At 46.0% G+C, this 27,954-nt stretch overlaps 2 protein-coding genes across 6 annotated transcripts in view; one reads left to right on the top strand and one right to left on the bottom strand.

Moving 5' to 3' along the window:
• Positions 1-270: 270 nt before the first annotated feature.
• PRR33 (proline rich 33) lies at positions 271-27,916 on the top strand. Its single transcript, XM_084855930.1, has 2 exons — positions 271-681; positions 26,172-27,916. The coding sequence occupies exon 2, from the start codon at positions 26,181-26,183 to the stop codon at positions 27,795-27,797; it is 1,617 nt and encodes a 538-aa protein (XP_084712056.1). The 5' UTR covers positions 271-681; positions 26,172-26,180; the 3' UTR covers positions 27,798-27,916.
• Positions 17,854-27,954, bottom strand: part of LSP1 (lymphocyte specific protein 1) — a 129,822-nt gene continuing 119,721 nt past the window's right edge. For 3 of the 5 annotated variants that reach the window (XM_084855966.1, XM_084855942.1, XM_084855952.1), the window contains one exon: positions 17,854-18,323. The gene's annotated coding sequence lies outside the window, so the exon portion shown is untranslated. Of the gene's footprint in view, positions 18,324-21,004; positions 21,051-27,954 lie in introns of all 5 variants that reach the window. The other 2 variants (XR_014792054.1, XR_014792055.1) reach the window with 1 other exon arrangement.

The following is a 27,954-nucleotide window of genomic DNA, read 5'->3' on the forward strand; positions in this document are numbered from 1 at the left end:
AAGGTCGAGTCCGTCACCTCCAGAATATCATCCATCCACCTTGCCCTTGGTCGGCCCCTCTTCCTTTGGCCTTCCACATTCCCTAGCATCAGCATCTTCTCCAGGGTATCCTGTCTTCTCATGATGTGGCCACAGTACTTCAGTTTTGCCTTTAAAACTACCAAACTAGAAATACCAAAACTAGAAATACCAAAACTAGAAATACCAGATCTCTTCCAGGAAGGGGGGGGGCAGTTGCGTCCTTCCGCCAATAGGGGGCCCGCGGCACCCAGGGAACAGAGCAGCCAGCAGGCAGCAGCACAGCAGGCAGCAGCCCTTCGGCTGCGGCCGCGTTTTCCCGCGCACGAAACAGGCTCGCCTGTTCCCTCGGCCCCGGTCTCCCTCCGCCCCCAAGAGCACTCCGGCACGGCTCCTTCGCTGGGCGGCCCCCTGCCGCCCAGAGAGGTCGACACCTCCAGCAGCCTCTTTGCTCGCAGCCTGTGGGAACAGAGGAGGCCGCCTTGAGGTCAGGAGCGGTGGGGCACGTTTTATTTTGGGCAGGAATCCTAGTGTGCGTCCCCGTCCCCCCCGCGCGTCCCTCGGAAGGGAAGAGTCCAGGCAAGGATGCGCCGACAGGTCTTTAAACCCGCGGAGCTGAGAGCAACGAGCTGCAGCCTTTAACCGTTCGGCAGCATTCACCAGGTAATGGCTCGCAGGGCGCCCCCTCCCCGCTCCCCTCCCCTCCGTGGTTGTGGCTCCGTGGCTGTGGAACCCCTTCCCCCAAGGAAGGAGGCTGTGTGCTCCCGTGGCATGATGAGCGGCAAGAATTGCGTCGCTAGGAAATGCGAAGAGATTCCTCCATGTCCGATTCCGGATTTGTGGGGGGAGATAGATTAAAGAACAGATTTCATGCTTATATTTGCGAAGGCTGGTTCACAGCAGATATGATGTCGATGGCTCCGCATGTGTGGCTGCGTTTGCGAAGCATTTGCCATGACAACTTTTCTCTCCCGGTTTTTGAGAAACTGCTTTGACACGGGCACTTTCCAAAGCAAAGGGGTCAGGCGGAATCCAGAATAAGGCCGCGGGGGTGTCTGCGGCTTTTAAAATATAAGGTGCGCAACCTGATTTGCAGCATGTGAAATATTCCCTGGTAATGCATAACGGCAGCTTTTTTGTGCAGATATAGCAGCTCTGGACACTGTACAGTATAAGGCAGGGCTGGAGGAATGAGATCTGGGCACTGGTAGTTGTGTGTACAGGAGAAACTTATACCCGGCTAGCTGATGTGACACCCATTTTCAGAACGATCAGCTGGCCTCTTATTTGGACAGTAGCCACCCCAAATCAGAAGATGCATAATGAAAAAGAAGAAATATGGATGCTTATATATTGCATATATCTTGCCAACTTCTTCTCTTGTGTAAATGAATACAGTCTCTTGCCACAATGGGTGACCTTCAGCTGACTGGCTTTAGATGCGACCTTTTCCCCCTCCACAGTTCAATTTAGAAAGACAGGATCACAAGTCGTATGCTTCATTTTAGCTGTTGAAACGACTGAAAACCTCTATGGGGGTATTCAGAGCCATTTGATAACTGCTGGAGAAATATCCGTTTTCACCTGCAGTCCTATATCCATTTACCTAGGAGTTTGCCCATTGGACCCAAAAGTACATGTGTATAGGATTGCACTTTTAGTCTGTTGCAGCAAAAAAAAAAAAAAAAGAATGTTGTGGCATCTTAAAGACTAACAAATTTATTCTGGCATAAACCTATGCCATAATACAAAAGCTAATTGCAATTTGGTTTGTCTTACTACAATTTATACATCTTATATAGAGCCAGCCCTACTGTTAGGCACAGTGAAGCAACTGCCTCAGGTGGCAGATTCAGGGCAGAGGGATCAGTGAACCATGGAGAAGTGTTGGAGGACAGACTGGTTGTCCAGTGTTGAACTGCCAGTCTGGTCAATTTCTGTACATGGTATGCCCAGGGGCAGGGGGACTTGTCCACCTCAGGCAACACAATGCTTGTTCTTACGCAATTTGGGGGCATTGTGCATTGCATTTTTCATGTATTTATTGCCATCTGTGAGTCTGCTTCTCATGTGTTCTTCATGATGTAGCTCAGGCTTTCTGCTGGTGGCAAAAACACCAATAACATTATACTCTGGACTTAATGGGGATTTTTGGCAGGGGGGACGCTTTAGGGCAGTGGTGGGCAACTTCAGGAAGTCTGGGAGCCATTCCAACCCCCCATGGACTGCATTTTTTTAAACTTAAAAAAACTAAATGATGTCCAAAGCAGCTATGGAGCAGCAAAAGGGTCAACATTAACTTGTTTGCAATCTAATTTTGACCCATTTGGTGCGCCATAGCTGCTCTGGAATCCTCCTCCCCTCAATTATTCTATTTTATTACTATTTGGGTAACTTTGGGGGGCAGTGGGGCTGCATACAACCTGCGTGTCACCCAGCCCTGCTTTAGATAGTAACATTCATTCCTTCACTTACTTCAAAAAGAGGTAAGCCCGCCTTGCTGCATTTGGGTCCCTCCTATTTATTCTGCTAGGTGGGCCCTGGACTTTGTCCCAAAGCTCTGCCCTGCTGTCACCGCTAGATGCATCTAGTAGTCCTGTATATGTATAACATGTATACTGTATAATATGCAGTCTGTGCATATGTGCATATACAGGCATAATACGCCTGTATAAATGCAGCCTTGTGTAAATAGCTGCCCCTTTGTTAGCCTGGACACCTAGTCAGACATGTGTTTTAGATAGCAGCAGATAAATTGTAGTATACATGATACAATCATTTGTTTGTTTGTTTCACTGATTTCTATCTTGGTATCCTACACCAGCCTTCCCCAACCTGGTGCCCTCCAGATGTATTGGACTACATATGTGGCTGGGAGTTTATGGAAATTATAGCAAACACAGCTGGAGGGCATCTGGTTGCAGAAGGCTGTCCTATACCAAAGTGTGTAGCAGCTCACAACAGCTACAGTTCACAAAATATAAAATCATCAATACAAAAATAGCAGTATTTATTAAATTTATATTCCACCTTTCTGCCAAAAATGGCTCAGAAGGTGGAAGTTTCAAGCACACTGTGGAGGCTAAATGAAGAAAATGCTCACTGGAATAAAATGAACTTCATCACCCACAGAAAGGTAGTCAGGAAGGGGTCCAGTGCACCAAACGTTATAACCAAATTACAGTAAGTTACAACTGTGGGCGTGCAACAGTTGTCTCCTTTTGCATCGCTCTTTTTGAAGGTTGACGCTTTCTGCGCCCAAGGCCCCAGGTTCAAGGCTGCCTTTGAGTTGTGCCAGGAGGCAGGTGGCCTTGGCACCTCTGAAAATTTTGCAGAGGACTCGTAGCTCAGTGGCAGAGCACATGTTTTGTATGCAGAAAGCCTCCAGTTAAAAGGATCAGGTAACAAGTGATGGAAAACATCCCTACCTGGGAGCCACTGTCAGCCAAAGCAGACAATGCTGGCCTAGATGAGCCAGTTGTCTAATGCAGTATAATGTAGCTTTGTAGGTTCAGAACCATGTAATCTGTATTATACACCCATGCAGTAGTAAGAACTTTACTATTTCTCTGCTTCCATGAATTTCTGACTGGGCACACAGGTGTAGTGGTTGCCCCTTCCTTCCTTTTTCCGGACCGTACGTGAGACTCAAGCACCTACTTCTCTGGGCAACTACCTAATTCTATGCAATAGTCCCTACCAACGGTCTGAGATTTGTTACTGGTAAATCACTAGGTCCAGTCAGACAATACCTGCCTCCAGTTCAGCCCATATGCATAGCAGGGAACATTTATAAACACATCTGCTTCAGAAGCCAAGGCAGGATAGGCTGTTGCAAAGAAAATGAATACATGTTGTGGGCAAAGAAGAGCCTTCAGCAGTGTGTACTGGCAGGATCAGGGTTGGGAGACCATGTAATTGGTGTAAGAATAGGCATGATACAAATACAAAATATTGTTCCTAAAAGTCCCTAAGTTTATTGAAGGAGATACTATTCATGCCCATTCTTTTACTTCCCATGCTCTCCAAAAGGTGTGTGTCTGTTTGACCTCTGGTGAGAAACATAGCTATAACTGTTCTGACTTACTTACTTACTTACTTACTTATTTACAATATTTATATACCGTTCTACATCAGAAGATTTCGGAGTGGTGAACAACATGGTAAAAGAATAAAACAACAGGTTAAAAGAGTTAAAACTTTTTTTAAAAAAAGGCAAATGACAACGAAGTGGAATTCAACAACCCATGGCTGGTCATGCAAGGAAGGCCTCTTGAAATAATGTCTTCAGGAGGCGCGGGAAGGAACATGATGTTGGCACCTGCCTGACCTCTAAAGGCAAGGAATTCCACAGGAAAGGGTCCGCCACACTGAAGGCTCTTTTCCTGGTGGACTCCAACCGGGCCATGGGCCCATGTGGAACCACCAGGAACATGCCCTCTCATGATCTCAGTGACTGGGCAGGTTGGTAAGGAAGGAGGCACTCTCTCAGGTATCCTGGTCCCAAGTTGTTTAGGGCTTTGTACACTAGTACTAATACCTTAAACCTGGCCCGGTAGCAAATAGGCAGCCAGCGCAGTTCCCTCAGCAGAGGAGTTACACGCTGAAAAGGGGCAGCTCCTGACAACAGCCGAGCTGCTGCATTCTGCACTAGCTCCAGCTTCCGGACCAGCCTTAAGGGCAGCCACACATGGAGCGCATTTATATATATATAAATATATATAATACATACACACACACACACACACATATAATACATAAATATATATAATACATACATACACACACACACACATACCACAACATATTGCTGGTTTGTTGTTTTGCCATTTAATTTTTAGTGTGTCCAAGAGCTGGCTTATGAATCTTGCTGTGACTCCCACCCACTAAACCCCCTTAGCCTGAAACGATGGATCGCTGTGGATGTAATGGTGGGGGAATTTGAATTACAGCTAGGAGACTTCCTCCCTGCCCTTTTCCAGAGCAAATCTATACTCCCCTACTGGCCTCAACCATGGTTAACCATCATATTGGCACCAACATTGACCATGGTTTGCACTAATGTATCCAAGAAATGAACACACCAGCAGTCCCTGATAAATTAGGGTGGTGTTGTGCACATAATGGGAGAAAAGAGCCCTTATAGTCTAAATTACCATGATTAATGAAACTTCCAAGGAAACTGGGAGTGCATGCCTTGTTTTGAAGAAAAAATGTCTCTTTTTTTGCTACCACGTCACCAAATTTCGCTGGCAAATTGGCATTTTTCCCCATTGCACAAGTGTGGTTTATGCTAGTGCAATGATGTTAACACTGGTGCTGAGACATTGTTGGATACTAACCTTTATCTCACAGTCATATTATTATGGACCAAATAATTCCTAGAGGTGGGAATTCCTAGAGATGGGGGGGGCAGGGTTTGAAGTGGTAGAACTGAACTATCAAAACAATCACGTGATGTAGGCCTTCCTAGGATGTAACCCTTCTGAAGTACAGATAGAGGAACATATATTTCAGTGTTCTCCCACATTAAAACCGATGGGAGGCTAGTGTGTCAAGGGGAAGGATTCTAGCATAGCCTTCTCCCCCGTATGCTAGTTTTCTAGGTGTGGGGATTTTTTAACATGCACGTTTACTTTGCAGATCTGATTTACTCTAAGGGGCTGTTCATTCCAGCTGTTTTCACTTTTTATATTGATGTGTACAGGAGGAAAGGGTCAAACACTGGTTTCTGTTACCTGTGTTTGACTTTTATCTCCTTGTTTTCTTATGAAAAATCTTGCACCTCATTAGAAGGATAGATGCTTTGGCACAATTGGTCTGGACCAAAGACTCGCATTACTCCATTTCCTGGCCATTGACCTGCCTCCTGTTTTCTGGCTACATTAGATGTTACATGGGAGATCCATGGTTACAAAATCCTGCAGGCCCTGTCTCTGTAATTAGCAGTCCCACACAGTTGCTTTGAAGACCAGGGAAGTGGCATTCTCAGAGAGGCTGTTTGAACCCTTGTCTTCCTTGCCTTTTTCCTGATCTAAATTGCCCTCCCACAAGCTTCTGTTAACTACAAAGGCAGAACTAACAGCAACTTGCGGGCGGGGTGGTGGTGGATTTTGATCAGGGCAAGGAAAGAAAATATTAAAAACCATCTCCCAGAGCATCACTTCTTCAGATTAGTAAAAACAATCCCCTCCCCCAGAATATTATAATTACAGAACTCTCACTTCATCCTAGTTTGGCTCTTTAGGTACTGTCAGAACCTCCCATATTTCCCAGGGAGTTTGCACCATTGTACCTCTGTACAAGCTGGGTTTAGAAGAGGCAGAGGAACTAGAGATCAATTCGCCAACATTCGCTGCATCATGGAGAAAGCAAGAGAATTCCAGAAAAACGTCTATTTCTGCTTCATTGACTATGCTAAAGCCTTTGATTGTGTGGATCACAACAAACTGTGGCAAATTCTGAAAGTGATGGGAGTACCGACCACCTTACCTGTCTCCTGAGAAACCTGTACGAGGGTCAAGAAGCAACAGTAAGAACCAGACATGGAACAACCGATTGGTTCCAAATTGGGAAAGGAGTACGACAAGGCTGCATATTGTCACCCTGCTTATTTAACTTATATGCAGAGTACATCATGAGAAATGCCGGATTGGATGAATCAGAGGTCGGAATTAAGATTGCCGGGAGAATTATCAACAACCTCCGATATGCAGACGATACCACCCTAATGGCAGAAAGCGAAGAGGATCTCAAGAGCCTCTTGTTGAGGGTGAAAGAGGAGAGTGCAAAAGCTGGTTTGAAACTCAACATTAAAAAAACTAAGATCATGTCATCTGGCCCTATCACTTCCTGGCATATAGAAGGGGAAGAAATGGAAGCAGTGACAGATTTTACTTTCTTGGGCTCCAAGATCACCGCAGATGGTGACTGTAGCCATGAAATTAAAAGACGCTTGCTCCTTGGGAGGAAAGCTATGGCAAACCTAGACAGCATAGTAAGAAGCAGAGACATCACCTTGCCGACAAAGGTCCGTCTAATCAAAGCTATGGTTTTCCCAGTAGTAATGTATGGCTGTGAGAGCTGGACTATAAGGAAGGCTGAGCGCCGAAGAATGGATGCTTTCGAACTGTGGTGCTGGAGAAGACTCTTACGAGTCCCCTGGACTGCAAGGAGGTCAAATCAGTCCATCCTAAAGGAAATCAACCCTGACTGCTCATTGGAAGGACAGATAATGAAGCTGAAGCTCCAATATTTTGGCCACCTAATGCGAAGAGAAAACTCCCTGGAAAAGACCCTGATGCTGGGAAAGACTGAAGGCAAAAGGAGAAGGGGACGGCAGAGGATGAGATGGCTAGATAGCATCACGGATGCAATGAATATGAACTTGAGCACACTCCGGGAGAGAGCGCAGGACAGGAAGGCCTGGCATGCTATGGTCCATGGGGTCACGAAGAGTCGGACACGACTGAACGACTGAACAACAACAACAACCTCTGTACTCATCCGTCCACACACCTTGAAAATTTCATCTGCTAGCAGGATCTGAACATCCGGCTTTTTCACAATTCCATCTCAAGGTCCCCCCTTTTTTGGTACACTGCATCATATTTAGTAGTAAGAAGATCACTGCACAGGCATAATTGTGCAAATGTATAATTCATTGGGTATATCACAATAACACATACATCCAGGCTTGCTATTCCAGGGGGAGGAAACACAGTAGTACAAGAACTGGGTGAAAATTCATTCCAAGACAGCAAGGGAATGAGGAAGTGAAAAGAAATACAACAACAGCACTGGTTCAGACATATCAGAAGAATGTACTAGAAAGATGCTCTTCACTGACTGGGTCTGGGATTGGGGAAAAGAAAAATGGGAACTGAGCTCTCCAACATGCAAGGTTGCAATATGGACATATTTGCCTGGGAGTAAACTCCATTGAAAGCATGAGACTTACTTCTGAGTAGACATCTGTAGAGTTGCAGACTTGTATATATGGGATTGTATGTATACAACCTTGTATACATACTTACCTGGGATTAAGTCCCATTCATCTCAGTGGGTCTTACTTTTAATAGACATGTATAGGATTATATTCTTATCCAGATTTTTTGCATGGGTACAAATGCATCCAAGTTGCTTTCTTACGATCTTTCCCAAAGCTTCAGCCCAATTATTCAGAGTCTTATATAGAGGTGTTAGCGAATTCTGAAAGTTAACATAATCCCATGAAAATTTGAAGAGCTGTCCGTAACAAGCCTGGTCCAAACTGGATTAGGGGTTTGCTGGAACAGGGTAGGGTTCCATCAAAGGTAGGGAGACTTCATTGATATATAATGACATTGGCCAGGTTCAGATGATCAGCAGAGGAAAAGAAGTCATGGTGGCTTCTTTTCCCTGCCCTGTGCATGCCACTTGCGCACCCACCATTTCTCTAATTATCCACAGCGCGGGTTGCTGTGTTGTCCCAACCTGGCGAGATGCACAGCAGGGGTGGTTTCCAAAACACCCTGCAGCCAATGGCTTGTTGTAGGGGCTGCAGGGTGGTTTAGAAGCTACCCCTACCATGCACCTCACTGGGTTCAGATGACAATCCAACCCATGCTGTGGCAAGGGTAATTAGGGAAATGGTGGGCACGCAACAGCACGTGTGGGCCAGGGAAAAGAAGCCACAGTGGCTTCTTTTCCTCCACTGATAATTCAAACCCACTGTGTCATGTGATCACAGAAGGCCTACAATGGCAGTGAAGCATGTGGATCCATTTTGAAAGACCCAACTGAATTCTGATAAGTTCAGCATTAGAACGAAGCAACTGGAGTCCTAAACTCATGTGGAATTTCAGCAGAATCTGTGCAAAAAGACTAGCTATACCAACATATTTTTAGAGGACAACTCAGTGGTTCCTCCCATTTTATAATCTCTATCTTTCCCAGCTACCTTCCCCTTATTCCAGCCTTCCCCAACTTAGTACCCTCCAGATGTTTTGGACTCCAACTCCAGGCAGCACCAGCCAGCATGGTCAAAGGTGAGGAATGCTGGGAGTTGTAGTCCAAAACTTCTGGAGGGCACCAGGTTATGGATGGCTGCCTTATTTAGTCTCCCAAATTATCATTAATACTAAGTGTGCTGTCGTCTCCTATCCTCTTTCCAACCTATGACCCAATTCAGTAAAGGAGAGCCTATGCACCATCTTTCTGGATTGAGAACCACATGTGTAGATCAGCTGTGGATGTATATCCAGATGCACATTGCGATATGAGTCATCCACTGTGCTTCCCTTGTGTTTTTTGAGCCTCATCCCATCATCCAGAGAGCCCACATGCAACCACCTGTAGTACTGTGTACACCAGGCTTCGCCAACCCAGTGCCCTCCAGCAGCTGGCTGGGGTACAGGAGTTTTAGTCCTACACATCTGGAGGGCACCAGTTTGGTGGAAGTTGGTGTACACTTTATTCCTAGAATGACACTGGTCACTTGTCACTCCTAGATCTTTTCCAGCTGTGGGGAAGTTTATGGGACCACCATCTGAGGTGACAACCTGTCTTTCAGTATTGCTCCCAAAATTTAATGGGCTTTAAAAATAATATCTCCCTTTTTTCCTTGCAGCATTATTGGTGCTTACATGGATGAGAAACACTGGGTAGTAGTCAGTAGATTTGGTCATCGGCTTTTCCATTCATGTGTTTGGTAGGATTGAGGCAAACAACCAAGCTCCCTAGATAGTAGAAGAAGCCGACAGATAGGTTGCAGTGGTTCTTCTCAGGAGTAAGTTCCTAATTACCACAGCCCTTTTACTACTTTGAGGAATACTCACCTGTCTCTTCCAATATGTGTACAAGTGCAAATTTGCCAATAAGTTGTGATTCCTGGCTTCATTTTGGTATATCCTTTGTCCTGCTAAGATTGGCAGTTCTCTTCTGTGCTACTCCAACGCATTTTCATCTCTTCAAAACTCAGGAAACTATTTTTAATGCTAGTTGTTTGCAATTTATTCACTTATTTATTAAATTTATATCCCACCTCTCCACAAAAAGTGACACTCGGGGTGGCTAACAATAGTAAAGTACAGATTAAAGGAGAATCTCAGTTCAAACATAAGAACAAGTCAGTTAAAAACACAACTAGAAATGAATTGATTGAACACAATTCAGAAACACTGCAATAAAAAGAACGTAGACAGTAAAAAAAAAAAAAAAAACCTTCAGCAGCAAACCAGCTTTACATGCCAAAGGCCTGCCTGAATAAAAATATATTTGCCAGCTTCTCTTCCTCTGTCTTTTTGCAGTTCTACATTATCTACATTCAGTGGTATTGCTTCTCCTCCTTCCGTTGGAGATTGCTTTCAAAAAGGTTGCTGCAGCCATCATGTGTAAGACTGATCATTGAGTGGGTCTGGACAGTGCAGGAAGGGACAAAAATGACACACCCAAAATGAAATGTCAAAATCCCACCCCTGACTCATTTTAATGCTAACTCTTCAAAATGGAAGGTAGAGCAGCTGCCTTTCATGTACAAGGTCCCAGGTTTAATCCTTAGCATCTCCATTTAAAAGAATCTCAGGTAGCAAGTATGCACTAATTGTCATGACACATTTAAATCATTATAGATATTAGAATAATTTGTTTGAATGCAAAGTGCCCAGTAATAAGTAGTTATCTTCACATGTACCTCATGAAGTATTCTTGCTATACAGATGAGGAACTGAAGCTGAGAGACTGTGGCTGCTTCAAAGCCAGCTACTGAGTTCCTTCTGTTTTGTCTGAACTGGGAAACTATGATTAACAGCTTCAGAACAGACCAGGGTATCAAAGCATAGCTTGAAGTTGGTTTAATATTCTGGCTTGTTCTGGAGTTGTTAGCCATAGCTTCCCGATTAAGGCAAAAGGGGAGACTATGGTTAGAGGCTTCCTGGTTTAGATCATAGAATAGAATAGTAGGGTTGGAAGGGGCCTACAAGGCCATCGAGTCCAACCCCCTGCTCAATGCAGGAATCCAAGTCAGAGCATCCCTGACAAATGGCTGTCCAGCCTCGTCTTGAAGGCCTCCAGTGTGGGAGAGCCCACCACCTCCCCAGGTAATTGGTTCCATTGCCGTATTGCTCTGACACTCAGGAAGTTTTTCCTGATGTTCAGTCGGAATCTGGCTTCCTGTAACTTGAGCCCATTATTCCGTGTCCTGCACTCTGGGATGATCAAGAAGAGATCCTGGCCTTCTTCTCTGTGACAACCTTTCAAGTACTTGAAGAGCGCTATCATATCTCCCCTCAGTCTTCTCTTCTCAAGGCTAAACATGCCCAGTTCTTTCAGTCTCTCTTCATAGGGCTTTGTTTCCAGTCCCCTGATCATCTTTGTTGCCCTCCTTTGAACCCTCTCCAGCTTGTCTGCATCCTTCTTAAAGTGTGGTGCCCAGAACTGGACACAGTACTCCAGATGAGGCCTAACCAGTGCTGAGTAGAGGGGAACTAGTACTTCCCGGGATTTGGAAGCGATGCTTCTATGAATGCAGCCCAAAATAGCATTTGCCTTTTTTGCAGCCACATCACATTGTTGGCTCATATTCAGCTTGTGATCGACGACAATTCCAAGATCCTTCTCGCTTGTAGTGTGGTTGAGCCACGTATCCCCCATCTTGTAACTGTGCATTTGGTTTCTTTTTCCTAGGTGCAGAACTTGGCATTTGTCCCTATTAAATGCCATTCTGTTGTTTTCTGCCCAGCACTCCAGTCTATCCAGATCACTTTGAATTTTGTTTCTGTCTTCCAAAGTGTTAGCTATCCCTCCCAATTTTGTGTCATCTGCAAATTTGATCAGCATTCCCTGCACCTCCTCCTCCAAGTCATTAATAAAAATATTGAAGAGCACTGGGCCCAGGACTGAGCCCTGCGGTACCCCACTCGTTACCTCTCCCCAGCTTGAGAAGGTCCCATTGATAAGCACTCTTTGAGTCCGATTCTGTAGCCAACTGTGGATCCACCGGATCGTTGTTTCATCTAGCCCACTTTGAGCTAGTTTGCTCATCAGGATATCATGGGGCACTTTGTCGAAAGCTTTGCTGAAGTCGAGGTATATGATGTCTACAGCATTCCCACGGTCTACAAGGGAGGTGACTTGATCAAAAAATGAGATCAGATTTGTCTGGCAGGACTTGTTTTTGACAAATCCATGTTGGCTTCGAGTAATCACGGCATTGTTGTCAAGGTGCTTCCAGATGGATTGCTTTATGATCTGCTCCAGAATTTTCCCAGGGATTGATGTCAGACTGACTGGTCTGTAGTTCCCAGGTTCCTCCTTTTTACCCTTTTTGAAGATAGGGACAACGTTAGCCCTCCTCCAGTCATCTGGCACTTCCCCGGTCCTCCATGATTTCTCAAAGAGAATAGACAGCGGTTCTGAGAGTTCTTCTGCCAGTTCCTTTATGACTCTAGGATGCAGTTCATCTGGCCCTGGAGATTTGAACTCATTCAAAGTAATGAGGTGTTCCTTGACCATATGCCTGTCGATCTCAAGCTGCAATCCTGCCCCTTCAGCCTGTACTTCGCCTAATCAATCGTTTAATCAATGCTTGAGCAAAAATGTGTGTCTTGGGAGAAGGCTTATTCATATGTCCTCTTATTAAGCTGAGATATGATCTTCTGAATTGGCTCAGTACAGGTAGACTTGAAAGTACTAGTTCAGAAGACCCCCAACTCAGTTGTTGAAGTAGAATCACTGTTTGGATGCCTTGAAGTCAGGCCACAATTAACAACGCTTGTTGTCAAAACTGTTTCGTTGATGACGTTAACGTTGAAGCGCTAAGTTTTGTATCCTCACAACCAAGCCATCATTGCATCATACTGCAGCAGCATTCCCCAACCTGGTGACGTCCAGATGTTTTAGACTATAACGCCCAGCATTCCTGACTATTGGCTATGCTAGCTGAGCTTGGTGGGAGCTGATGTCCAAAACACACGGAGAGCACCATGTTGGGGAGGGATGTACTACAGAGTGCAAGTTCCTCATGCGTATTCTTATCGGACACTCTTCCCCGTGAGCAGCTGTGTAGTAGTGGCAGGTCATGCTGGGGCATCGCTCCGGGACTTTTTTTTAAGCCAGCCCCCAGCCGGGTCACAGTCTGCTAGGGAAGGAGGAGGGAGCAGAGGGAGTGCAGGCGGCTGCCTCTTGGTTGCTGGCCAGACAAAGGGAGCAAGCGAGCGAGAGAGGGAGCCTGAGCGAGCTCTGCAGCCTCCTCTTCCCCCTTTCTCCTCCTCAGCTCTTGGCTTCTCTGCCCATTCCTGCGCCCTGTGCTGCCCTCGTCTCCTGCAACACCAACCACCTGCTCAGGGCTGCTGCTGCTACTGGCTACGGCAGCAGTGGCGGGGTGCTGCCACCATCATTTACTTATGGGGCAGGGCAGGTGGCTGGTTGTGCCAGTTTTTAGGATTTATCACACAATCCTGTGCATATGCAATTTACAGAGATCTTGGGAAGGCAGCTAAGGCTGCAGTCCTACGCACACTTACCTAGGAGAAAGCCCAACTGGCAATGGAACATATTAGGACTGACTTCTGAGTAAAGTCAGTCCCACTATGTTCCATTGCCAGTTGGGCTTTCTCCCAGGTAAGTGTGTGTGGGACTGCAGCCTTAGCTGCCTTCCCAAGATCTCTGTAAATTGAATTCAAAATAAACACCCATTGGATTGCACTGTTAATTCTGGAACATTAATTTCTACAGTAAGCAGAACTGCCAAATGCAACCTGCTCTGTCAGCTACACTTTTTGGCACAAGGGTGGCATGTATCTGGGCAAACAAACCCCAGTGAAGGGAAGGGAAACAGAAAAAAAATCAGTTGGGGGGAGAGGAGAAAGAAGGTAGGCGTGTGTGGTTCAATCCAGCTGGGTGTGTGGACATTTCTCTTGCGGGATGGGAGAGATATAATGAAGGAGCTTAGGAAAGGCTAATGGGTAATGTTGGGGCGCTAAGGGAGTGTGCAAGGGGGCTGTTTACATGAGAAGGGATCTGTCCATGAGGGCTGAGTTGAGAGGGTGAAGCTTCCATAGAGGATCTTATTTTGAAAACCCAAAACGTTTGTGTTTGAGGGAGTGGGTGAAAAAGATTACCCCCCCCACATTTTTTTCTCAGACGTCCAATTGAAATACCACTGCCTTACTCTGAGCTGCACTGTTTTTGGATCCCAGTCGAAGGCTGTATATCTTACAAGGTTGTACAATCTTAGCAGTGGTGTGGCTGTGAGGGGGCGTGGCTGTGACTGTCACAAAGGAACCCTGCACTTCTGGATTTGCCGCCACACTACTGCCCATGAGACAAGACTGCCCCACAATGCTATCCTGCAGTGTATTTGCATCCTTCATGACATACTGCTATTGCCATAAGGCTCACACTGCATGTAGGTAGTTTGATATTAATAACCACCATTTTGCCTGAGGGCTTTGAAAGATAACATGGGTATTCTTTGGTACAGTGTCCTCTGTGCTTACTTAATGCAAAGAAATATAGGATAGCAACTAGTTCACTTCTTAAGATGGGAGAAAGTTAATGCCACAGCAGTAATTTAATCCCCAGTGAAGGAGCTGTACAAACAGTACATAAGTAGAGTATTTTACCACACAAATCAGTGTGGGAGGAAACCACTGTTGCTTCGAAAAGGTCAGTACAAACACATCCAGGCCACAATCCACCACAGTCACAACTTTTTAAGCTAATTGATCTCAGTAGATTTAAGGCTGTGTTGAAGCGAAGCTTGGCCAGTGTTTTACCCATTTTGTCCAAATGTACAAGAAAACTATATGAAGGGTTAGCCAAAGATACAGATTTGATGACTTCTCTCAAGGTTTTAAAATGCTGAATGTCACTAAATTGGGATCAACTTGGGCTCACCATTGAGGTCTTAGCAGGCACAGATCATCTGTAGAATAATAAATACAGTGAGAAATATATTCATTGCATAACTGAGAAATGAAGTCAGTAATGTTTGAATTGGAAGTAAAGTTTCAGGTTTTAAATATTGAAATTAGTGGGGCATTGAAAATCCATACCAAACAATGTAGCATGAAGTCTACATGTCCTCCTAAACAGGGGTGTAGAACTCCCAGGCGTAATCCAGCCCCTGGGCTCCCCAGTCCAACCCACAGTGCATCTGGGGTTCTTCCAAGCCCTGGAGAAATCCCCACCATTATCTCCAATCTTAATGGTGGGGATTCCCCTGCATGCTGCTCTCCTGCCCATTGGGAGAAGGGGTGGCACACACAGGGGAATCCTCAATGGATGCAGGCAGTGGGGGACTCTGGCGGTGCTGGAAAGAGTAGATGCTCTTCCCCACACTGGCAAAGCTGCAGCACATGGTGGCCACATGGGGACAGTGGGCACCGCATAAAAGCCAGGACTCTGGTGATGCTGGGAAGAGCAGCAGAGCTGCTTTACTTGGCATGCGGTGCCCACACGGGCACCACACAAAGCCCAGCACTCTACTGGCATGTGTAGATCTTTAGGACTACTGCAGTCCTCCACTCACCAAGCGCTTCTTTGCATATTGCATTTTTTTAGTTGCATGCTTAAGTTTACAATTTCAGGAATATGCAAAGTGTAATCATCACAAGATACAGGTGGATGATTTTACACAGATTGGCTGGAGGCCCCTATTGTGTGTACACTCATGGACAAGCTTGGGTTTGTTGCCGTGCAGTATGTGAAACCACCCTTTACATAGATGTTCAACTAAAAATCACTGGGACTGACTTCCACATCAATGTGGTGGGGGCCAAGCTGGTGCAGGCTTATGGAAGCTGTAGTCAAAAATATGTGGAGGGCACCAGGTTGCCAAACACGGATTTAAACGAACTGAAGGGCAAGGAAGGGCCAGTGTAAAACCAGTTGTGGAATACAGATACATAGAACCATAGGGCTTGAAAGGGGATTGAAGTCCAATTGTCCTTCCCTGAGGTGGACTCTTCCATAAACCTGTTTCATGACTGAATTAGCTCTGCCATCCAAATACATATGTGATGGCACACTCTCCTTGCAAAAGAGGGGATTCCTATTAGTCTGGAGATAGGGATCCCCATCACATGGAGGAGCTCTACATGGGCGTGTGGGTACACATGAGGACCCTTCTAATGCACAAACATATGCATGGTGCGTGTGGATGTGCCTTTAGGGTGGCAACTTATGAATCCCTAAATGAAAGGAATGGCATCACCAAAAAAAAAGAGGACAGAAGACACATATTTGCATTAAATATACCAATGCAAATTTAGAAATTATTATAATTTTAACATCTCACTATAGTGGGAAGACCGTGACCAGGTGACCTGTGTGCCGTGCTCAGTCTGCTGTCCAGCACTGTTGATGGGCAACTTCAAGGCCCAGCTCTTCCTTCTGATGGTTCTTTACCTTTACACCGGACTTGGACCAGACAGCCCTTCAAACAAAGGATGCCTTCAAACTAGAGGACAGTACTTTGGTAGCCCTTCCGATAGAGGACTGTCCTCTGTAAAAGGGGACACATGGCCACCCTTAGTGGCTGCCAGGCACAGGGCTAGCCTGCACTGTCTGGGAAGCTCCCCTCACATGTTCTTGGAAAGCAGGGGTGTGTCATCTGAACCCTCCTATAGTTACTATGAAAAGCCTTCAAAATGCAACAGTGCTTTTTTATTGCCCCCGTCCTCTTTGTAGTATTTTGGAACACACCACTTTAAAACTTCTTGCTTAGTTTCACTCCCACTGCCATTTAGGAAAGCAGAGGTTATAAGAGAGTTGCCAAAAGCTTTGAGGTTCAGTGACACTACAGGAGCCAAATGCTTACATTTCTCAGAATTTTTATTAAATGCTTACAAAACAATTCCAGGTCACACAGAAACCTAACAGATGAAAGCAAAAGTAAATAGGAAATTATCTAAGCTCTCGAGATGCAAGGTTCCAGTCTTAGGAGAGCAGAAGTAGGCTATAGTGGCCAATTTTATTTTTGTTTAGAGGGAGACAAATAGTACTTGTAGCTGGTAGGCTAAGAGATGCATTTATATATTGCAATGCATAGGACCAGTCACATTAAGTCAGCTACTCCGTGCAAGTATTAGCAGCCATTTTTTGAAGGACTTCCTTCAAGACCCAATTTGGCTGGCTCTGGGAGCTGCCCTTCATCCCAGCAAATACACTAACCTGGTGACTTTGCCAGAACCACCACCACGATGCCTCTTCAAGGTAGGAAAGGTTCAGATGTGAGGGACAGAGGCCTCCTGGTCTCCAACTCAGGCCCACATCCTGCATCCACTCTCAGACCCATACCTCAGAGCACAATTTCAAAGGAAATACCTCTGTGTCCCAGAAGAGCCCAGCTTAAACCAGAGAACTATATGTCTGAATACAGAAAAGAAGCTTCAGGGTTTGTACACCTGAACTAGCCATGGCAGGAGAAATCAAGGAAAGCCAAAATTAGCAATACATTGTGGGTTAGGCAGGCACTTTTGGGTTGGAGTGGGGTGCAGTGCTTGCTGAAGTGCTCCTTGGCCCTGTGACGATCACCCTGACTGAAATAGTGCAAGGGAAGACCCATCACTATGAAGTGGAACCTTTACCTACCTTGGCCGGATGACCTTTTTTATTCAGATGAGAAAACTGTGGGTGGGTTTTAAGTGAAATGGACCAATGTGACAAGGCTATCCTGAATTTATAGTTGCATACAATTTCCCACTTATTTAATCTTAAAGAGTTCAGAACAGTGATACAAGATGAAGTGTGTCCCCACCACACCACACCCCCATCAAGTTATAGTCAATAGTTGAGGCACTGGCATGCATTGCCATTTTGAGGGCACAGATGGCTGTGGATGGATGGTTTTCCTACCACCCTTCTCGCCTTAATCTTTCTTTTCACATTTGTTTTTTTTTTTCTCTCACAACTCAAAAGAAGTTAAGGAATACTAAAGGTTCCTCCCTGGTTATTGATAAAGCATAGATAACGAAGGGCTTGCCTATTTCTCCTAGGCAAGCCTAGGGGCTAGGTTCAGAAAATAAGGACACAGAAGAGTACGCAAATTAATTTCCTGAACAGAACAAAAATCCAATCTAGAGAAAGTGTTTTTGTTTTTAGGTAAATCGCCTGCTGAGTTGATGCTGTGTCCAAATCCAGATGAAAGCCAACTTGGAGAGATTCTCCCATCTGTGAAGAAAACTGTAGCTGGCTTTAAAGCGGGTTGCTGATTTGAGCGAGGAAGGGAAGCCATCCTTTGAATATAGTTCTCTTTTAGCAGAGGAAACAACAGCGTTGCACAGAAGTATTATCTTAGGTGTTCCAATGAGGACCAAGCTGAGCTGTAAACAAAGCACAGACAAAAATAACATCATACAGCTATAGATAAAAGGAGTTTGCCAGAGTGGCTTGTCCAGTGCTTAACACCAAAGGTTTTGGACTACAGTTCCCATCAACCCCACCCAACATGGCCAATGGTCAGGGATGATCAGAGTCCAACATATGGAGGACCACAGGTTGCCCATTCCAGTCTACATTGGCAGTGTCTCTTCAGGAATTCAGACGGGTCTTTCCTAGCCGTACTTAGAGATGTTGGGGATTGAACCTGGGGCCATCTGCATGCAAAGCAGGTGCTCTACCACTGCACTATGTCCCTCCAGTCTCCCACTTTCTCCACTGGGAAGACGATCCATTGTCCAGTCAAGAGTGGAGTAGCAAAGAGGCAAAAGGTGTGATGTCAAAGCACAGTCGCCAAGGAAGCCTGAAGCAATACCCATTCAAAACAAACCCAGTTTCACAGCGTGATGTGAATTCTGTAAGACAGTAGAATTCTCCTCAACACTGGAGAATTTCACACCAGACCTCCCTACTGTATATCTAGACAGCAGTAGTTCTCCGAGACAAAAATGGAATCCAGAAGTGTCTTAGGTGACTCTTACCTACATTCCCATTCACTTTATTAGCCCTCATTTTCTAGCCTGGAGAAGTAGAGGTGGCTTGTTTGTTTAATTTATTTGTTTTTATGTCTCCTTATCTGCTAAAAAGCCATCAAAGTGGTGCAGAACAATCTAAAACAATAAAACCTTAATAAAAACAAGACCAAAACAGTAAAAACATTACAGCCTTAAAAACTAAGGCTAAATTGAAGCGATGCATCTTCACGCCCTTTCTAAAGGCCACGAGAGTGGGGGCCAATTGTAGTTCTTGAGAGAGCGCATTCCATTGTTTGGGGGCAACACAGGAGAAAGCCCTTTCTCACATGCCCAACAAAGAGGCCTCTTTAAGTAATAACACCCTCAAATGGGCCTCTCCTGCTGACATTAATACCAGGACAGGTTCAAAGCAACACAGGCAGTCCCTTAGGTAGCTAGGTCCATTCCCTTTGTATATAGCATGCAAACAGGTCATCAGCAGCATGGCTGAGAATTCATTCTGGGAGCTCCCAGCTCTACTACTACTATTTCTATTCTTGTCTCTCACCACCCACTGTTGAACATGCAGCACACAGGTGGAGCCTCAGAACAGCTATTTTCTGCCCATACAGCTGCCATCAGCATCTGATCTTCGCCCGCAGCAAGGTCTCTGTTGGAGACCGCCAAACTCATGGCTGGAGCCTGGTTTCACACCCAGTTTCGGCTATTTTAGTCTCCTCTTTTAACTTATTTCCATTGCCCCAAACAGCATTTGCCAGTGTGTTTTTCTGTCATGAAGGGGTGTGTTGTTTTTAAGATGTCTGTGGCCCAAAAAGGAAATGTACACCCTCCAGCACCCCACAAAAATATGCACAGAAAGAGAACGTGTTCACACTAAGTCACTCGCTGACCATTACAAGCCCCCTGTTTCATTGCACTATGAGAGGAACAGCTTTGGCTGTTGGCTATATTTTACCACCACAGATTTTTCAGAGGCCGCAGCAGTATTGTAGGAACATAGGACGCTGCCTTGTACTGAGTCAGGCCATTGGTCCATCTAGCCCAGTATTGTTGACACTGACTGGCAGCAGCTCTCCAGGGTTTCAGGCAGGAGTCCTTCCTATCTCTACCTGGAGAAGCTGAGGATTGAACCTGGGACCTGCTGCATACAAAACAGAGGTCCAAAGCCTCTTTCTTTGCCAGTTTCATTAGGAAACTGACACAACTAAGAGTACCTGTCACTCATACTGTACAACAGTCACCCTGGTAAGTGGATGTCCATTTGTGAGGCTTTTCCATTCTTTTTTAAATTGGGGGGACGGGGGCAGGGAGAGATTTTGTCAACTCTAGGGATAGATGTCTGTCAGTTTTGCTTTCTCCAGCCTTTGACATTTTTCAGTCTCAAGTTCTTTCCATCCCAAATGTGAAGAAATTCTGAATGTTGGCAAATTCTTAGCAAAAACAGACTGAAATGAAATGGTCACCCATCACGAGTTAAGTCTAGTGATCGGCCTTGGAAAAGTAGAGGGATGACAGTTTTACCTTAGCAGCTCAGCTGCAGTGGCATAAGTATCAAGTTTCCTCACATCTCTCTCTTCTCTCCAAGCAGAACAGCTGGTTCTGTATTTGACTCAAGGATTGCAAATTACTTCTCCATCTTTCAAGCTATTCCCTCTCCTACCCTGGCATTCTGGTCTCCTAAAGCTAGAGGCATACGGTTGACTGAAGGCTTAAATATAAAACTGACACACAGTAGAACAGCAGCACTCCCTGAGAAGCAAAGTGATTTGGCACCAGCTTAAAGGAAATGCTTGTTAATCCCTGGCCTTTTCACGCTTCTCTTGCTTTTGTTAAGTTTCAGCGTGCAAGAGTCCCAAACTATCTGGGGTCCTTGAGAAGTTACTTGGCTGCATAGCCATGATCAGTTATAAAAAAAATGACTGCATTCAGTAAAAGGCCACCCAAAATGCCAGTGGGTCCTTGGTTCTGATAGTTTAAGCATGTGTGAAGAATACAGAGCAGGAACTGATGCAGGGGGAGTGGGGGGCTACACAGACCTTCCAAGTCTGCCACATGATATCAAAGAAAGGTTAATGAGAGCATCTACTAACCGTGGCTCAGAAGATGAAAAGTGATATTAAGCAAAAAAATCTGGACCTGAAAAACAAACATTCGGTCACACAGATTTACAGTTTGGCAAGGCTGGAAGTGGAAAATGTAAACAAGTTCTCCAAATAACCACAGTAAGAATTTTATAGATTGAAGGCTGTCTAGCTGCAAGTAAAACACCATACTTGAGGGGGCAGGGGAAGAACAGCCAAGGTTAAACATACCAGTGCCTTAGAAAAAGCTTCTGCAAGGATGTGTTCAATCTCTTTTGTGGGGACGCTACAGGGTCATAGAATCAGGGTTGGAAGCGCCACCAAAGATCATCTAGTCCAACCCCCAGCTCACCCCAGGTTGCAGCTACAGCATCCGGGCAGATGGCTATCCAGCCCCTCCAGTGAAGGTCCTTTGCCCCGTCTTAGCAAGTTAAAAGATTATTTCAAAAAAGATAAATTCCTATATTATCACTGATTTGTGAGGGGATAAGAAAAGCATTTAAAGATTTCACATGCTCTTAAAATTATTTTTGCTGATAGCAGTTGGTATATGTACAGCTACACATTCGTAGAAGCATACCAAGACAGATCTACAGGCCAACCCTTGCCCAGGGAGGTATCTGCTGTAACTTCAAAAGGAACTTGAGATTCTGTTTCATCTCAAGTTCTTTGGCTCAAAGGGGCCAGAAGGTAAAATTGGCATCTACTGGTAGATTGCTAGATGATCTGCAGCGAATCGGCCAGGGCTTTCAATTCCCAACCTTTTTGACAATAGCAACATAAAGTCTCCTCCCTCCCCATTCACAAAAAATAGGCTACAGGAATCCTTGATCTGTAGTAACTCAGATGTAGAGTGGTACTTATAAATGCAGACAATCCTAGTGTATGGCTCATGGGATATAGTAAGCAACTGGCTGTGTCCCTTGAGCTACCATTTTGCAGCAGACCTCCTTTGGTGTCCTAAAAATAACAAAGTAGGTCCCACATACCTGAAGTCTGCCCATGCCCACTCTGGCATATTACACTTGGTTTCCGCACATTCTGTTTCGTGACCAGAAGAGGTAGCGGGATCTAATGGTTAGTACTTCTTGTGAATTTGGATGGATACTCTTTTGAGCATCCTAAGGAGCTAGGGAAAGAGTAGCACAAGTGAACTATGCTTCCTTTTCCACTGTAATATTTGAGCAGGGGGGCTTATCCCTCTCCCACAGGGTGATTCATGCAATTTGTGCACTGGGAGCATACGCATCATCCTGAAGGAAGGGAAGTTGCACAAGTTTCGTGGAGGCTGCTGGCTCCGATGTTGGTAGGGCAGTGAATCTTGGATAGTTCCTTTAGAGTTCTGACAAGTTCTGACTGAAACCGAAGCAGAATCACCGCCCCACTGACATCGGAGCCACCAGCCTCCTCTGTGCAAGTTCCCCTTCAAATGCTACAGAAGCAGCAGGCCATCCATCCTCCATGGAACACACGGTTTTTGTGCTTTACACATTAAGTGGCAGTTGTGCAACATGGTGTTCACGCTGCCATCTATGTTGCCGTTGAGCTCTACCAACCGATAGCCTTACCAGGCTGGATATACACATGAATGGCAGCTGCTCACACACGTAGTCGGGTGAGGGCTTCCCCGTGTGGCAAGCCATCCACTTGCAGCAGCTGCCCACATGGTACTTGCGGTTTTCATCATGCTATCTTAATCTTCATGGCATTTGCACACTCAAAATTGCTGGGAAGCCACTTCACGGGAGTAGTTGGCCACATGAGCAGACTCCTGAGTTGTGTGTTTCAAGCAGCCACCAGCCACTGGGTTTCATGTGCAAATCAGCCTTATAAAGGGCATTTAGAGAAGTAATTCTGCAGAAAGTCCCCTTTGCTAAGACCAAAAAATCGTCCTTCCAGAGGAGTAATAAGCTTGAGCTGAAAGACAAAGTGCAAGCTAGGCAAATGCTGCTCCAGCCACTTGGGCGCACTCGAGTGGAAACATCTGTCCTCCATATCACAGGTTGAGGATGTGAACTAAGCAAGCCAGGCTTTTCCAGCACTGTAGATGCTTTCCTCCTCCCCAGAGACCTGCTATCAGCTGAGCAATGGGTTTTGGCATGCAAGCCACAGCAGCTGAAATAAGCACACGAATCACCAAGGAGAAGCATAGAGGACCCGATAGCCCTGCTGAACTTTTACAAGCGATACCCAACACCATCTATTGCTGGGAGCTAGAATTCAGTGGGGACATCAGCTCCTTAGCTGCTCTCATGTTCCACCACTCACCTTTAGCTGACTCTTGCTTTGCAACGCAGCAGAGTTCGGGGAGACGGTGTGCAAAAGGAAAGGCTTATTTCGAGAATGACCATCGTGTCGCACATAAAATTAAAGCTAAAACTGGACATGACAGTGGCAGAACTGCATCTTTAAACACGGGCCTGTCCCATCCATGTGCCAAGAGCAGAAAAGGGGGTGGGTCGGGAGAATAGGATTTTAAAGAGCCAAAGGGGAACAGAACCTGCCCATCGCCTTTCCCTTGCAGCTTCTTCTGCCGCACATTTCTGCCAGCCAGCCAGGCTCACTTCTGGTATCAGAACTCAACTGGGAGAAAAGTGCATGGAGACAGACTTGAGCCAAAGTTCCAAAGTGTGGGCAGTATCCCACGTCAAGTTGAGGAGAGTGTCCAGGGCTTCATCAGTCTCTGCAGTCTTCACATGTTAATCTTGTGAAAGGGGTCCACACCTAGAAAGAGGCAGTGGGGTAGGGCCACATGCCCTCCCCCCAGGTCATGAAGCTCCCCTGCCCTCCTCCTAGGGTGGCTTCATGTCCTACTTTACAGAGTACAGTGCTCTGTTTGAAAGCATCCTCAATGGGGAGGGCTATCCCGTCCAAATCTGGCTAACAGGTAAACAACTCTCAGAGGGGAGAGCAGAGCAGAGGCCTTGAAGTTGCCCATCAACAATTAGCGTCTAGAGGACAGCTAAACGAGCAGGCGCACACAGCACCTGATCACAGTCTTCCCCATTATGGTACAAATTAGAGCTGTGCACAAATGTCCTCTTGAAATCCTCCAGGTTAACTTGTGGGAAGATAAATTTGGGAGCTAATTTCACCGAATTTCTCCAGGGGGAGAAGAAATTCTCAACAGTTTCTCCCAGCTAGGGCTCCCCATTGGCAGGGCTTGTAGCACAGCTTCTTTCTTTATTTGGTAAGGGGGGGGGGTTGTGCTGCAACAGCATCAACTGTCTTGGCAGGCTGGCCCCCAGTCTGCATCCACCGCAATGCAGGTGGGGGCAGTGTTGTGTCTTGCTCCAGGGATGAGGTGGAGCTAGTGCTTTCCCAAAATCCATACTCCAATTTCCTGAATGTTTTCTCCCGCCCTGAATGAGGCTTCCATTGTTCTGCCTCATTCAGGGATGTTTTATAAGGTATTTTTGTGGTGTTTTTGAGCTTACCTAATCACAGCTAGCCTCCCAGGGTGCCTGCACACCCTGATCTGAAAAAGCCCTATGGTAGGAATTACCTCATGGTGCCTTAAATTGGGCTTTAATTGAAGTGTAGGAAGCTGAGGAGAGTACAGGTGGCCAGAGAGATGATTGTACAGTGAAAAATAGGACACTTGTGCTCACTCCTCGGCCACCTCCTAAGTAAGGTAAGCCCAAGAAACCCAAACCCAACCCATGAGTATTTCTCGAAAATTTCTTCACCATTTAATCTCTTTTCAAAGGCAATTTCTCTTCTATCAAATTGAATGAGAATGGTCGAAAAAAATGTGGCAGAAATGTTCGGCACAGCATTAGTACAAATGTATTGAATGAGTATTATATAATTATTTCTAAGTTTGCATTTCTACATATAAATTAGCATATGCAAGTGTTCCACAGATCTGTGTTTTGATAAGGCCTAAGTGGACCCCCTCCTCGACATCCACACCATAACCATGGGCATCCAAGAAGGAGAAGCGGACACGCATTTATGCATGTAGGCTTCCACAGGAGCTACAACCCAGGTCACACAGATGTCTAGAGGGACTTGAACCCTCTGCATGTAGGCTTCCCCTTCCAAGATGCTCACGCTTGACAAGTGGACGTCAGGGGGCAAGGCAAGGAAGCCACGCAACTTTAAAGGTTTTTAAATTGTTGCAAGTTTTGACCCAAAGTTGCCGTGTGGGCCCAATTTGGGCCAAAAGAAGACTCATAACTTTATAAATAAATAAAAATCAATCAATTTTGGGTAGGGCCAGCGTTATGGCCCTGCTACCCTTTCTACCAGTGGACCTACTTCATGTGACTAACACATGAAGGGGCTGGCAAGAGGAACAAAAAGCCACCAGGAGTGTTTTCAGAGGAGGCTTTTATTGTGCAATTGCCCTGCCTCATTCACGGAATTTTACATGGCATCCAGAGGCTAACATCTTCCATTTGCAGCCCTCTGGTGTTTTCCCCATTGTGTCTTTTTTTTTTTTCTTATCAGAAAAAAATCTGTTAAGGAAAAAAACATGGAATAGTTTCACCATGGCTTTTGATAGTACCAGGAGCCCTCTGCCTGGAAATACATCCACATGTCCATTATGCGCCTGTAACGAGTTCAGCCAGTTAAGAACTGGTTTGTACATGCATGAGCATTGCATAATTTGATTACTTTGGCCAGTCTTCCCCAGGCAGGTGCCCTCCAGATTTTTTGGACTTCAGCTCCCACCATTCCTGACCATTGGCCATGCTGGCTGGGACTGGAGGGAGTTAAAGTCCAAAACATCCAGAGGACACCAGGTTGGGGAAGGCTGACTTAAACACTGGACTTGCAGCTGATTGTGTGTGCGCACTGACTCCACTAAAAAGCATTGCGTCGTAGGTGCTGGGAACCAGTGTGGCAGTTCTAGCAGGGGTGTTTGATCTGGGATGGCTCACCCATGCAATAAACATGCATGCGTGACTCAGCCCCAAGACTGTTCTAATTTACATCTTTGCTGCATGTACATGTCAAGCTGGATTCTTTTCTACTATTTCCTTTCATATTTTTAAGCAATTCTTAGCTTTAAGTACTTGGACCAAGTACGTTTTTAATGAATTTTGGCTTTACCTGTACAAGAGTCAAGTTTCAGTCCTACATGTTTGTAGAGCTAAATCACCATGAACATCAGAGACTTTATATCAGCAACTAGAAAAAAAAAATCCCGTTTGTTTGTTTGTTTTAGGGGGTTAAAATGCTGATAACTGTAACACCGCCCCATGAGCCAGCCTCTCTCCACCCACAGGCTCCACCTCCTCCTCTTCTACCAAAGCCTAGTGTGGACAATCTTAAACTACAGAGGCTCTTGAAGAAAGCTGCAAAGAAGAAAGCAACGTTATCAGCACAGCAAGCCACAGCATTCCGGACCAGCCTCTCCCCCGTGAGTGAAGCCAGCCCAGACTTGGAGCACAGCCAACGCTCTTCCCCACTCAGGCCTACAGAAGCTCTGGCTCACCTCACTATCAACCTCCCACCCCGCTTCTCCATCAAGCCTGTCATCCACCATGTTTCTTCTCCCTTTCCTAAAGGAAAGCCCTTCACGTTCACTGTCACAGAGCAGAGGAGCCTTTCGGAGCATCTCAGACTCACCGCCTCCCCTGTCGTATCGCCACTTCACAGACAGAGCACTCCTGAGCCTTGGCAGCCACCCACAGGGCACCCTCCAGACACGCAAGCACCTGTGCCCCATCCAAGCGCCACACACTCCATAGTTGTTTTCCCTGAACACCCCATTTCCCCCAGACCTGTGGTGGAGACCGCAGTGATGGTTACTCATGTTGCTGAAACGCATGCCTATATCCACAGTGTGCAAGCACCGAGGCCTAAAACCCCACTGTTAGAACAGTCAGTGGAACACCCCAATAGAGAAGACAGGCCCACGCCTGCCCATTTGCAAACAAGTCACTCACAGCCACCGCCACCAAGCCAAATGCCAGCCTCACACTTTGTAAGCCAGGCCAGGCCAATGACCCCTAAGTTAGATGCTACTTCAGCCCCTGAGCCTCCCACCAGGACAATGAAAGCTGAAATATTGCATGTCCCCAGACAGCTCACAGTTGTCACCTCCCCAACTCCTCAGTTCAAGAGGCCCACGACTCCAGGAAGCGACAGAGGCCTTGAACCACACAGCGAGACCCAGAGGCAGCCAAGTCCCCATGCACCTCAGAAGCACACCATGACAGAAGCAGCTCTGCCTGCTCCATCAGTGGTCCGCGCCCATGCTGTTTTGCCAGAAGGAAGTGCCAACAAGCAGACTGCACTACCACAGCCACCTGCTCCTTCTCAGAGTCCTGTGAGCTCCTTGCCAAAACCAACGCCAGCATTGCCTCCTCCCAGCAGCAAGTTTAGTGGCTGGTCTCGCCTCAAGAAGCACTTGATAGTGGAATCAGAAGAACCCCAATTTCCGGTCTCGGAACCAGAGCCAGCCAAACCTGAGCAGGTGGGGGGAAAGAAGAAGACAGAAGACTCCCACAATGACACTGGCCAGGACAAAAGGGTAACCAAGTCCAGAGCCATCAAGATGTGGGATGCCATCTTATACCAGATGACAACCAGCAAGGAAAGGAAGCAGCAAGCAGAAGAAAAGGAAATAAGGAGAGAGGGAACGTTCTCATTCCGGCGACGTCTGCCCCTTCTCCTCCACAGGCCGCGCTTTGATGCACGGAAGCTGAAAGAGCTGGCTTCCAAACCCATGACAAAGATCACTACACTGTTTGAGGTACGCCGAATCCAACGCCAGCCGCCTGAGGAAGCACTGATGAGTTTCAACAGGACTGCATCTGGGTGGCAGGTGAAGGGCAGTGAGGAATAAAGGTTTATTTTGGAGGATGTATCCCAAACTGGGAGGATTTGAAATAAATGCAAAGTTTACCAAAGCAGAAATCACTTGCGAGGGGGTGGGTGAGGGAATAAAATCCTTCACAGAATTGCTGTTTGTAGTGATCCTATTTAAGCAAGACAGGACTTAG

Source organism: Heloderma suspectum, chromosome 1 (assembly GCF_057233095.1).
Source record: "Heloderma suspectum isolate Gila_16-S chromosome 1, 16-S_ref, whole genome shotgun sequence".
In the NCBI taxonomy this organism is placed as follows: Eukaryota; Metazoa; Chordata; class Lepidosauria; order Squamata; family Helodermatidae; genus Heloderma; species Heloderma suspectum.